General features: G+C 32.8%; 1 protein-coding gene across 1 annotated transcript; it reads left to right on the top strand.

Moving 5' to 3' along the window:
* The first annotated feature begins 316 nt into the window (after positions 1-316).
* On the top strand, positions 317-11,440 carry LOC145601547 (uncharacterized). The gene is made up of 12 exons (XM_081657585.1): positions 317-453; positions 551-649; positions 747-831; positions 1,135-1,204; positions 5,575-5,635; positions 5,781-5,834; positions 7,353-7,509; positions 7,610-7,706; positions 8,382-8,491; positions 9,248-9,354; positions 11,087-11,197; positions 11,306-11,440. The coding sequence occupies exons 1-12, from the start codon at positions 352-354 to the stop codon at positions 11,417-11,419; spliced, it is 1,167 nt and encodes a 388-aa protein (XP_081513711.1). The 5' UTR covers positions 317-351; the 3' UTR covers positions 11,420-11,440.
* The last annotated feature ends 518 nt before the right edge of the window (positions 11,441-11,958 follow it).

Raw genomic sequence — 11,958 nt, 5'->3', positions numbered from 1 at the left:
AATTCACTGCAAGAATCTAATTAAGAAGCAAGATTGGGAGGTTGAAGTGAAGCACATCTTTCGGGAAGCAAATCAAGCGGCAGATTGGTTAGCCAATCAAGGAGTATCTCAGAACAACAAAATTCAGTTGATTCAAGTCCCTCCCCTAGCTCTAGGGCGTATTTTACATAATGATGTCGTAGGTGTGGCTTTGCCACGGTTTGTACCCCCTTAGTTCTTTTTCCTTTGTTTTTATTTCCCGGGGCTTAGTCTCTCTTTTGCACCAAAAAAAAAAAAAAAAAAAAAAAAAAAATGACCCAAAATTAAAACTTGTACTATATTGTCATTTGTTTGTTTAGAACATAAAAGAAAATGACAGAAAGTGGTGGTAGCCGTACGATGAGACCTTTGATCGAAGCCATCCATTCCACTCCCACCAAAGCTGTTGTCTACATCGCCGGTGGCGCCGCTCACGTACACTTCTTCTCTCTTTCCTCCATTTTCCGCCATTAAAACACCTTCATTTATCTCTTACTTTACATCAAACTAATGAATTTTGGTCCTATTTTAGGCTGTTGGATGGTTGACTTCAATTCCTGGAGCTTCTAATACTCTTCTTGAAGCTGTAATTCCTTACTCTAGAATGTCCATGATCCAATTACTGGGCAAGGTTTGTTTCTTCTCTACTTTAATAATTCGCCATTTTTATTTTCTGGGTATTAATTTTTATTTTGTGGGTGTCAATTTTTATTTTATTTTGATTACAGATACCTGCACAATTTGCAGATTTGTCTACTGCGGAAGACATGGCTATTGTTGCATATAATCGCGCTTTGAAGATTTCGAAACCTGGTAATTTTTACATTTTATGATTATTAATTTTTGGGTATTGTAGTTGTTTAATGTTTCTGCTAATTCGAGTTACATTAAAAAAAAAAAAATTGTTTCTGCTCATTCGAGTTACATTTCAGTATTTTAGAATATGTTTTCATTTTTTTTTTGTTCCATTCCTTTGTTTTAAGATTGTGGTTTATGTTTTAATTAAATATTTTTTTCAAGGGAAAGATTTTGGGAATTTAATAACATCTTAATGAGGAAGTGTTGCTTGTAATAGCATTTTTTTTGTATCTAATTTGTTGTATGTTATTGATATAGGATGTCCTGTTCTTGGTGTGGGTTTCACCGGTTCTTTGGCTACGAATCGCCTGAAACAGGGGGATCATAGGTACTATGCATCAAATAATATGTTGCTTAAATTTAATAATTTCCTGCATATGAATATGTGTGCTATATGTTGTTGATGTGGTTTCCATTGGTTTGAATGAGTTGGTTAAGTGAGTTTTTTGTGGTCTGTAAGGTGAGCATAGACTACATTAAAGAAGAGTCCTGTGTGATTCAAAATTAAGCAACGTGTTTGGATAGAGAGAAATGGAGGGAAGGAAAGGGAGGATAAATGGAGGGAGGGAATGAGAGTGAATTGAAAATCCTTTTCCTTCCCTTATAATAAGCCAAATCCTTCCAATATTGGAAAGATTTTGGAGCGAAAAGGAGGCTCACACACTCTCTCTCCTTTCCTTCCCTTCCCTTCCTCCCTTCTCCTTACTCCATAATTGCTTTCCAAACATTGTAAAGCTTTAGTTTGTTAGCATGTGGTTTAAAAATTTTCCATATTTACTAGTAATTATCTCATGGAATTGCTCAACTATAGCGTTTATGACCTGTTTGGTAAACAATTATAAACATTGGTAATGAGAATGGATTTTTATGTAAATTTGGAAAGAAGATGACTCCAAATTGTCTGGTTTTTTCATAAATTTCCATTCCCACCTAATATCATCCTCCTTAATGGAAAAACATGAACAAAACAGTGAAACACAAGCTTGGGGAATGATATTATGTTTCCATTGAGATTATAGGTTGTTTTCCATACTAAATTACATTTAAAATTCATTTCCAATACCACATTTTGTTAGGCCATTTAACCACATTGATATTAAAGTTAGCACATTAGTGACACAATAGTATGAAAGTCATCTTAGGCGACAAATCGGTATAAAAGTAGATAGGTTGCGACAAATTGGTAGAAAATCTAACCTTTTTCGACATTTAACATTTTTTTTCTTTCCGAAGCACTCGTCTATCATACAAGTACTTATTTTTTTAATATTTTTATGTCCTTACGTCGTTGCTAATACTCATTAAATATCAAATACGTCTCTCCTCCATGCTTACTTAAATTATCGATAATTAGTAACAAAAAAAATAAATAAATGTTTTAGCAAACCAAATTCTCGCAAAATGAAAGGAAAGAAATAGGATATAATGTTTCAAAAGTAGTTAGAAATGGCTTGTTAGTTGTAAATTTAAAGAAACGGGAGCAAATTTATTTGTATTTTATATTGCCAAAAATGAAAGCAAGATGTAATCTCGAAGTGTGTAATCAATTTTGATCTTACAATTATTCTTATGAATAGTCTTGAATTTTTATTTAAATTCTCTAATTTCCTCTTTTATTTATCTCTTTTGTTTTATTCTTTGGATTTTTTTTCCCTCTTTTAATAGAGTCCAAGAGATATTTAATGAATATTTAAAAGTGGAAAAAGAAAAGAAAATGATAGATTAATGTCCGAAATTAAATATACTCATGTATAAAATATGTGCTTATTTGGGCAAGTATAAGGTTAAAATTCGTCACTCGCTAACTTCTATTCTAATTTTTCGCCATTTGCTAAGGTTTATACAAATATTTCGCCACTTGTTAAGTTTTATACCAATATGTCGCCACTTACAAACTATTATACCAATATGGTGCCGATGATAAATTTTATGCTAATATGTTATGAGTGTGCTAACTTTTATAACAATATGGTTAATAGGCCTATTTTATTACCGGCAATCAAATGGGCAATTAGTGATTTGAGTATGTCAAAACACTACTTGTAAAAAGATTATATGTTTGTTAATGGTTTGGATAAAGATAAGTGGTGCAAGTAGTGGTTGCTAAAAGCTACAAATTTTAGCTTTCAAAGGAGAAATGTAGCTTTTGAAATGTTTACTAATTTATTATTTAAGAAAACAATAAAAAATACACCTTTCATTTACTAATTTATTATTAAACGTTCATACTTTGGCTCTATGTGCTAGTTGGTTGAGCTAACTATTTGTATTAATTATTTTGACTAGCCCGTTGCATTAGATGATTTAAATTATATTTTACTTCCTCCATTTTTGATTTATCGCAACAGTTGGCATTACTTAAAGTTATAGGAATATTATAGAGTAGAGACCAGTGTGAGAGTTTTATTATATAAAGTATAATTAGTCGGCGTATATATAATTATTGGAGTGAGAGAGAAATGGTAAAAATGTAGTGCAAGTGGGGTGAGTAGGAAAGAGAAGTATTAAGTTAGTAGTGCAAGTAGGGTTATTGGGGTAGAGAAATAATAATATATTAGTGAGAAGTGTTGTAATTAACTAACAACGAACGAAAAAGAAACTTTTGCAATTAATCCTAAATATAGAGAGTACCAAACACCAAAAAAGCTAATGGCAATATTTTCTCAAAGGCTCCAAACAACTCTTACAAAAATTGGGTTTAAATAATTTCTAACACCAGCTTATTAAACTCCAGTAAGCTCATATTATTATCTATATTCCAAACACAAAAAATAGTTAATTAGAGTCTAATGATCCTGAAAAGCTATCAATCACCTCTTTACCTTAAGGCCTACATTTTTAGAAAACTAAACACTAGTCACACAACTAACATCTAACAGTCACTCCCACAACTACTTTACGCTAAACAAGGCCTAAATGACCCCCTAAACATGAGCATGGGCCCCCTTTTTTTTCTTTGTTTTTGGGTGGGTGGGGGGGGGGGGGTGGTTTAAACTAAAATGTCTCTTACTTTACAATGAAACCAGGGAATGCTCCATATAATTTATTGTAACTCCAATATATGACATGTTGGAAAAGTGACTAGTATAGTGTAATGTCAATGTGGTAATGGGAAAACAATTCATTGTAGAATATGGAAGAATAAGTGCAAGATCTGCAAACTACATAACTAACAAAAAGGAGCTAATTTATTTATCTAATACTCCCTCCGTCTTTAAAAGCTCTTTCTGTTTTGACAGTGATTCTCACAATAAGAATGTCAAAACAGGAAGAACTTTTAGAGACGGAAGGAGTATTATTTAGTGAATATAGCCCATCCTTGCCCAATTAATTTATGCTGGGAATAACTTATGTGTAATATTTAATATCAACGTGATAATAGAGCTCAATGTTGTCCTTATTGATGGTAGGAGCTCAAAACATTCGATGATAAGTGAATTTTTACTTTTTATATTGGGTATTGGTTCCTGTCATTTGCAAATTGAAAGGCTATTCAAATTTTCTTTTTGATTCTCTTGTTTTAAGCGGCTGTCACAACATATATAACAATGTCTGTTGTTTTTCCTTATTTGTAAGTTTTCAAAAGTTGATGCTCAATTGTAGCGTTGTTGGCCTTTAGCAGTTGGGTGAATTTAATTGAACTAGCAAAGAGGCTAGCAGTTTGCAAAATATTTGAACTGGCAAGTACTAGTTACTTGTGTGTAATCTATGATGCATTATAGGAGCATAGGACGCACAAGACGTGCACAATACTATTCACCTGTAGATTAAATTTGTCTTTTGCTTAGTACTTCGTATATTACAAATGTGATTGAATCCAATATGTAATTTACCAGATATTTCGTATATGAAAAAATTATGCTACTTGCAAATGATCTCTGTTATCAAGGTAAACATCATTAAGTTGAAAGCTTGTGATGGATTGTCCCTCAAAAGCGCTCAGTGGACTTGGTAGTAATATTTCAATGGCAATAATAATGTTATCAATTCTTCCCTTCTTCCTAGTGGAGTGCACGGTGGACCTTAGGATTTGGGATGATATCTTTTACCCATGTCAAGCCTAGATCAGTGCAGTTTAGCTTCTAGTTTTATAATTTATATTAATATTTTAGGTGTAGCCGCATGTCTATTGTTAATTACAAAAGGTAAAACTTTTGCTAGGTTGTACCTACTGTAATTCACATAGAATACTCTTGTCATACTTGGTTATTTGTCAGACACAGACCTGTAGATATTTGTTTTGTAATTGACAATGATACTTTGTGATTATATTGTATAACATCAACTATGAGTCAATGATGACTCAGCTTAGACTGATTGAACATGTTAAGTCTTTGCCAGTTTCATGCTGCCTGTGTATTGTTCTTTTGTTGATTTGTTAAGTGGAGTTGGGTTCATTTATGTTTATGGTAATGATATTTGCTACTTTTCTTTTCCCAGCCTGGCTTATTACCCTGTCTATTATACCAACATTGGTCAATGAAATCTTTAAAAGTTTTGGGTTTATCACCCTCTAGGTTCTGACAAAGTCAGTCCCACTGTCACAGTATTAGACTGCAAGTAAATACCATGTGTAGTCGAATTAGTTGATTAAATTGGGTCATGTATACATTGTGCATGACTTCAAATGCTTTCAAGGTATAACATGGCCTTATTGACTCTAACCATTCTTATGTTGTTTTCCTTGATGTCTGCAAGGTTTCACTTGTGCACTAGAACATCCAATCGTCTTTGGCTTTCTACTGTCACCTTGTCAAAGGTATATATTTTATTTTTTAGTCTGCTGCTGGAGTAAAGTCCTCCAAAGAGTCTTTGTATATTCTGTGGGAGTCACTCCTGATTCAGTTTATTTCAGTCCACCTTCCAGTTAAGTACGGTTAAATAACTCTTCCCAATTTCTGCAGGGACTTCGCACACGAGAAGAAGAAGAAATTCTTTCAAGTCAGTTTTTGCTCAAGGTACTTGGTAAATTTCAAATAAGAAGAAATCTCTGTAATTTTGTTATACAATCCTTTCTGTGTGAATAAATTAGAGATTTCTCTTCAGATTCTAAAGAATTAGAAGTTTTCTTAAGTTAGTACCTCTATTCATCCGTACAGTAGCATGTTGGTTAACAGTAGCATCCATTTGGTGTGCTTACAAGGCAACTTGCCTCTTATTGCACTTCTGTTCTTTTGTTGAATAAGGCACCTTGCTTGCTGGGACATTATAGTAGTGTATCATTATATTTGCCTCACTTAATGGATGTTTGCAAAATGCATCCATTAAGTGAGGCATTATATATACATATATATATATATATAAAAGAATATATTTATTGTGGTTTTTACCTATTGGTTTCCCACCTTGCTGAAGAGGTAGTTCTCATGTCAAGAAAAAACAGTCAAGTATCACCTGATGTAGAGCCAATATGGTCAACTCAAGACCATTTTGTGCCTATGGGAGGTAGATACAACCATCAAACCTGTGGCTTCAAGCATGACTAGATACGTGTCACAGTGGTAAAGTATGTTAATGTGATCTGCAACCGTCACTTTTAATCTGGTTGCGAATCATAATTTGTAACCTTGACTCCTTGAGTACACAACTACACATGCATTTCATTAAAGGAGTGTCAGGGTAAAATATTTGTATAATATTATAATAATCCTATAATATCTATTACATTTTATTAGAACACTATTAGTCAGCTTTATAAGTGTACAGGCTGAAAGTATATATATATATATATATATATATATATATATATATATATATATATATATATATATATATATATATATATACTTTTTTTTTTTTTTTTTTTTCTCTTGATTGTTTTATATATATACATATATATATATATATACACTATATATATATATATATATATATACTTTTTTTTTTTTTTTTTTTTTTTTTTTTTTTTTTTTCTCTTGATTGTTTTTATTAAGTGATGAAGAAATGTATTGGTACCAAATGTCCAAAGGGGTCATAGGGTGTCATCCACGTAATTGGGATGGCTAAGAAAACAATATCACGTCCTTGCTATAATGAACCAGGGGGAAGGGCATAATAGACTGTTATTTAGTTGGCGACAAAAGCCATCATGCTTTTGGGTGTTTTTCACCAGTAACTATTTTTGGAATAAAGAAATTCATCTTTTTGAAATAATTAGTAAAAGTGATATCTATACTCTACCATGGCATATCCTTGGAAGTCTTGTATATTTCTATGTATTTGGATCTTCAAAGGATGTATTACCTTCAGTCTAAGGGTGTCCAAATGATGCATTTGCAATCAGATGTAGTGATGTCTACAAAGGATTTTCCACTTCTTTTGCTTGCTCTATTTTGTTGTAGTTGTAAATTATTAAAAATTAATAATCCTATCTATCACATACATTATAGTGCTGCACTCGTGCTCTCTCATTGAAGATTTTCATTATTTTTAGCTCAAATTATTTTCTGGGAATTGACCTCTTTGTTTACTGACAGGCAATTGCTAGTGCAAGTAAAGCTCCAGTAGATTTCACTCCAGCGTTGAATGAATTGGATTTGTCTACAGAAAGGGAAAGTTTGTTTAGTGAAGATGAGGAGTTAGAACAGCTTTTGAATGGACAAATATGTTTTAAGCTTTATGATTTTACAAGTGGTATGTCACCCCTGGTTGATTCAAGGTGCATTGTGTGCAATCTTTTAAATGTAGCCCTCTTGTGTTCTTATTATCTAGTATCTACTCGTAAATATTTCAGAGGAACAGGCCTTAAGTGCAGAAAGAAAGATTATACTTCCTGGCTCATTCAATCCATTACATGAAGGTCATCTCCAGCTCATGGAAGTCGCAAGCAGGTAGGTATCACATAGCTGGATTGTGAAATGGTGTTTTGGTCGCTAAATCCTTGTCTAGTCTCATTTGACATCCATTGTGTGGTGCTTTCTGTTCACTTCCTTATTTGATTCTTTATTTAACGGTGTTGGGGAATTTGGATTATGATAAAACGTATCGACATAGATGAAATGTAGGGCAAAGTTTAGCGAAATTCACATTCATTGCAAAAGTTGTTATGTGGTCTTTACTATAGTCAGTAGATGTTTGACCCTTTGGAGGTGTTAAAATCAGTGAAAGGCTGTCCGCTGCAATGCTGCATAGATTAAACTGGATTCAGTTTATTATTTGTATGCTTTTGTGGATTTATTTTCCAAAATGCAGTTGAGGAATCCAATATGTTTAAAATTCAATTGGTCTGTTCCAAAACTTCCAATCATGAATTCATGATCTAATTGATCCACCAAATGGCCTTTCTGATTGAATTAGTTGGATTTGAAATTGTTGTGATTCAACCGTGTGAGTTTACTCCTAGTGGAATAATGAATGCAGCAAGTTCTTTTAGTCGATTTGGGGGTTGTGAAATTGATTTGTTTTAGTAAATTGTATGCTAATTCTTTGTCTTGTTTTATTAAGCTTTTCATTCATATCATCTTAAGGTTCTTTCTTCTCTTTCTTTAAATGGTATTCATATGCAGCCTTTTGGGGGATGGATATCCATGCTTTGAGCTTTCAGCAGTCAATGCTGACAAACCGCCTCTAACAATATCTCAGATCAAGGAGCGTGTTAAGCAATTTGAGATGGCCGGTGAGAGTTGAATGTTGCTATTTCCATGCTATAAATTGTTAGATGTCCAACAAAGTAATGTTTTATTGGCAACTTATCTAGTCAATATGATAGGCGTAATTCCTTGGGGAAAATATTATCATGACAAATATTATTTGTTTATTGTCTTTTTCCTTGTCATTTTTAGTCGATTAAGGTCTTGTTTGATATCAATGTCAAAGTTATGAATTAATATTAGTCCTTAATACTTAAACTATTTATGTTAATTTTAAAATTTACAACAAAGCAATGAAAACCTTATAATGTATCATATGTTTTTTATGTACGCGCTTTTAGTTTTTCAAAAAATGGAAATGTCAAAACTAGCAATGCTAATGAACAAGCCCTAAATTTGTGTCACATACTAGTCTTCTCCCTCTGTTTCCTACATTGTATAGCTTTAGGTTTAGTCTCTTTAAATAGCAACTATAGAGTATAGATGCTTGGGGGGGGGGGGGGGGGGGGGGGGGGGGCTCCACATTGTCATCTCCCTATCATGCATTATAGGATGAGTGATACTAATGAATAGAGTTTGTTTTTTTTTTTTTCTCCAAGAGAAAGCACCCATAAAGGACAGCATTCCGTGTCCAGCGGTGTTATTCACCAGAATATCGCTTTGTAACTGTTGTGTTTAACTTTTCTATCCTGTATTCCCCAAATGGTTGTTAGCTGTGTGATTGTTGTGTATCTGTCACTTGTGACTATTACTGTCCTACTCACAATTAATTGTTTTGGCAGGTAAAACGATAATAATATCAAACCAGCCCTACTTTTATAAAAAGGCTGAACTTTTCCCTGGGAGTGCTTTTGTAATCGGTGCTGATACTGTGGTTAGGCTTATAGATGTAAGATATCTTTCTATACTTAAAAAATATATGAAAATTCCTTCCATTTGAGCATTCCATATTTCTTTACTGTATTCTTGGTTAAATTTAATTTGTGTGGATGGGGGGTTGTATAAACACTTGGGTTGAGTTACTTAGGATTCCACTTTAAGTAATCAGAAGATTCTTTGTGGTAATTCCAAGAATGAATACAATAAGATAATATATGGACGGAGGTAGCTTAGTAAGATTCATATATCATTTTACGAATATTTTCTGATGAGTTGCTGATGTCTGATGGCTAAATTTAAGAAATTCAAAATGTGACTATATTGCTAGGTTCTGAAAAAATAATCATTTTTTTTAAAAAGTTGCTAATATTCGAGTTCTCATTTATCAGCCAAGCATTGAGATTTGCTAGTATGATAAAGTTATTCTTTGTGATGATCATATGATGTCCATGGAATACTGTTTTTGTCAAATTTTTGTTCTTTTAGAGGACTGATATAGTGATATTACACTGAATACTCCTACTTCTAGTGATTTTGGGATAAACTACTTTTTTTTTTTTTTGGCTGTGCTCATGTTTGCTACCCCTTTTTTATTTTTTTATAGACTGTAAGAAAAAGAAACATTAGGAAGCCCTCCTCGTGAGGATAATTCCTAATGTAACTTAGATTTTGCTACTGGTGTCCAATAGAGGTACCTATGTTGGTGTCATATATGGCTTTTTCACGCTAATTGTGATGAATTTGGTTCACATATAAGTGTTGAGTGTCCATTAACATGTTGGGGTATCGAATATCCGGCATGGGCACTAGATAATATGTAAAGAGTATGAGCAACATAGGCTGTGTGTAACCCATGCCTGCATTGATGTTGTATATACATCAATGTGTCATTACGACAGTGGTTAGCTGTTAGAAGTGTTAGTCTCACCTCAGATCTTTCCACAGGCCATGTATGAGTTAAGATGGCTTACAAGTGTTGGAAATAATTCAGTTTTCTGTTTTCCTTTTGTTGCATTTGCAACCAACGTTTATGCTAAATAATTCTCTGCTTAAATTGGTTCATTAACCATCCTGTGCTTCTTGAAATAATAAGCCAACATACTATTGGAACTTAAAAGATGTCATTATTGTTCTAGCATTCTTCATCATTCTGTGTAAAATTAGAATTTAATCTAGGTGAATTATGTCATACTTGCTTTATAGGAGTATGTTTTATCATTCTGTATCCCATAGTACTATACATAATATTTTTTCTCTTTTATTAGAGCAGTTTTTTTCCTCCTATATTAGTAAATTTGTACACATTTTTAAATTTTCATGCATAGCTACATGTATATTTCCTTTGATGATTTTATGGGTGAGAGACCAAAAAAAAAAAAAAAAAAAAAAAAAAAGACAAAAACAAACATCAGTATTATCTTCACTGGCTCACTGCCCTCATCTTCAAAATCCCGGTTCTGTCATTGTCTCTCTGTTAGGGGATGGTTGCATAATTCTGATCCCCTTTCCTTGGGTGAGAGCCTCTTTCGTCTTAGGAGGTGTTTGGGTAATTTTTAATGTCATATGTTTTGTGCATGTCTGATACATATATATCTCAATTCACATACTGCATATACAACCCCATTCAGTCTTTTTATCAGATACTTGTGCCTTTTGTTGCTTTTTTGTTTTTAATAACTTCTGGTTGAATGGTAACATCCCTTGATGCTTCAACTCACTTAATCTATTTCGTAAACTCACAGCCAAAGTACTATGATGGAAGTTACAACAGAATGATAGAGGTACTCCTTAAATGCAAAAATACTGGGTGCACCTTCATTGTCGGTGGCAGAACTGTGGATGGTGTTTTCAAGGTATTTCATTCTTCTGATACAGGATGTATCTACTATTTGTCATATTGTAATCTTTTATTGCAGTTCATACATATAATTACTTATATGCCTTGGCATACATTTCTGCAGGTTCTTGAAGATATTGATGTCCCCGATGTACTAAAAGACATGTTCATCCCTATACCAGCTGATAAATTTCGGATGGACATATCCTCGACAGAGCTTAGAAAAAGAGGAATGTGACTGCCATTTTCATTGTCAAGATTGATGCTGTTTATTTTTGCTGTATAGAATGTTAATAGACTGGAGGTGATTGGCATTTTGTACAGAATATAAAGCATAGAAACTATTTTTAACGGTTATTTTTCTCTTTAGGATTATATAGTTTCTTCTTTAAGACCAACACAACGTCACAACAGGCTATTTGCAGTATGGAACAGTTTAGAATGACACGGGCCGGGCTCATTAAGATCTATATCTAGGACTTCATTTTTTTTTTCTTTCAGATTGGGTAAAGATGGAATGGATGGAACAAACTTTTGTATACTACTACAAATATATGAGTTTAATTAAAAAAAAAAATATATATATATATATATACTTCCTCCATTTGTTACTTTGTACATAAATAATAGATATATTGCTTTGACTTTTTAAGATACTTATATTCTAACACTGATCACTTTTATTTACTAAAAACAGTGATAAACATTATTATTTGATTATTAGACCATTAATATTTTATAATTTAAGTAGTAATATATAGCAGTAATTGAGATATA

The sequence above is a fragment of the Chenopodium album genome, chromosome 21 (assembly GCF_948465745.1).
Source record: "Chenopodium album chromosome 21, dcCheAlbu1.1, whole genome shotgun sequence".
Taxonomy (NCBI): domain Eukaryota; kingdom Viridiplantae; phylum Streptophyta; class Magnoliopsida; order Caryophyllales; family Amaranthaceae; genus Chenopodium; species Chenopodium album.
This window is presented reverse-complemented; position numbering and strand designations above follow the sequence as displayed.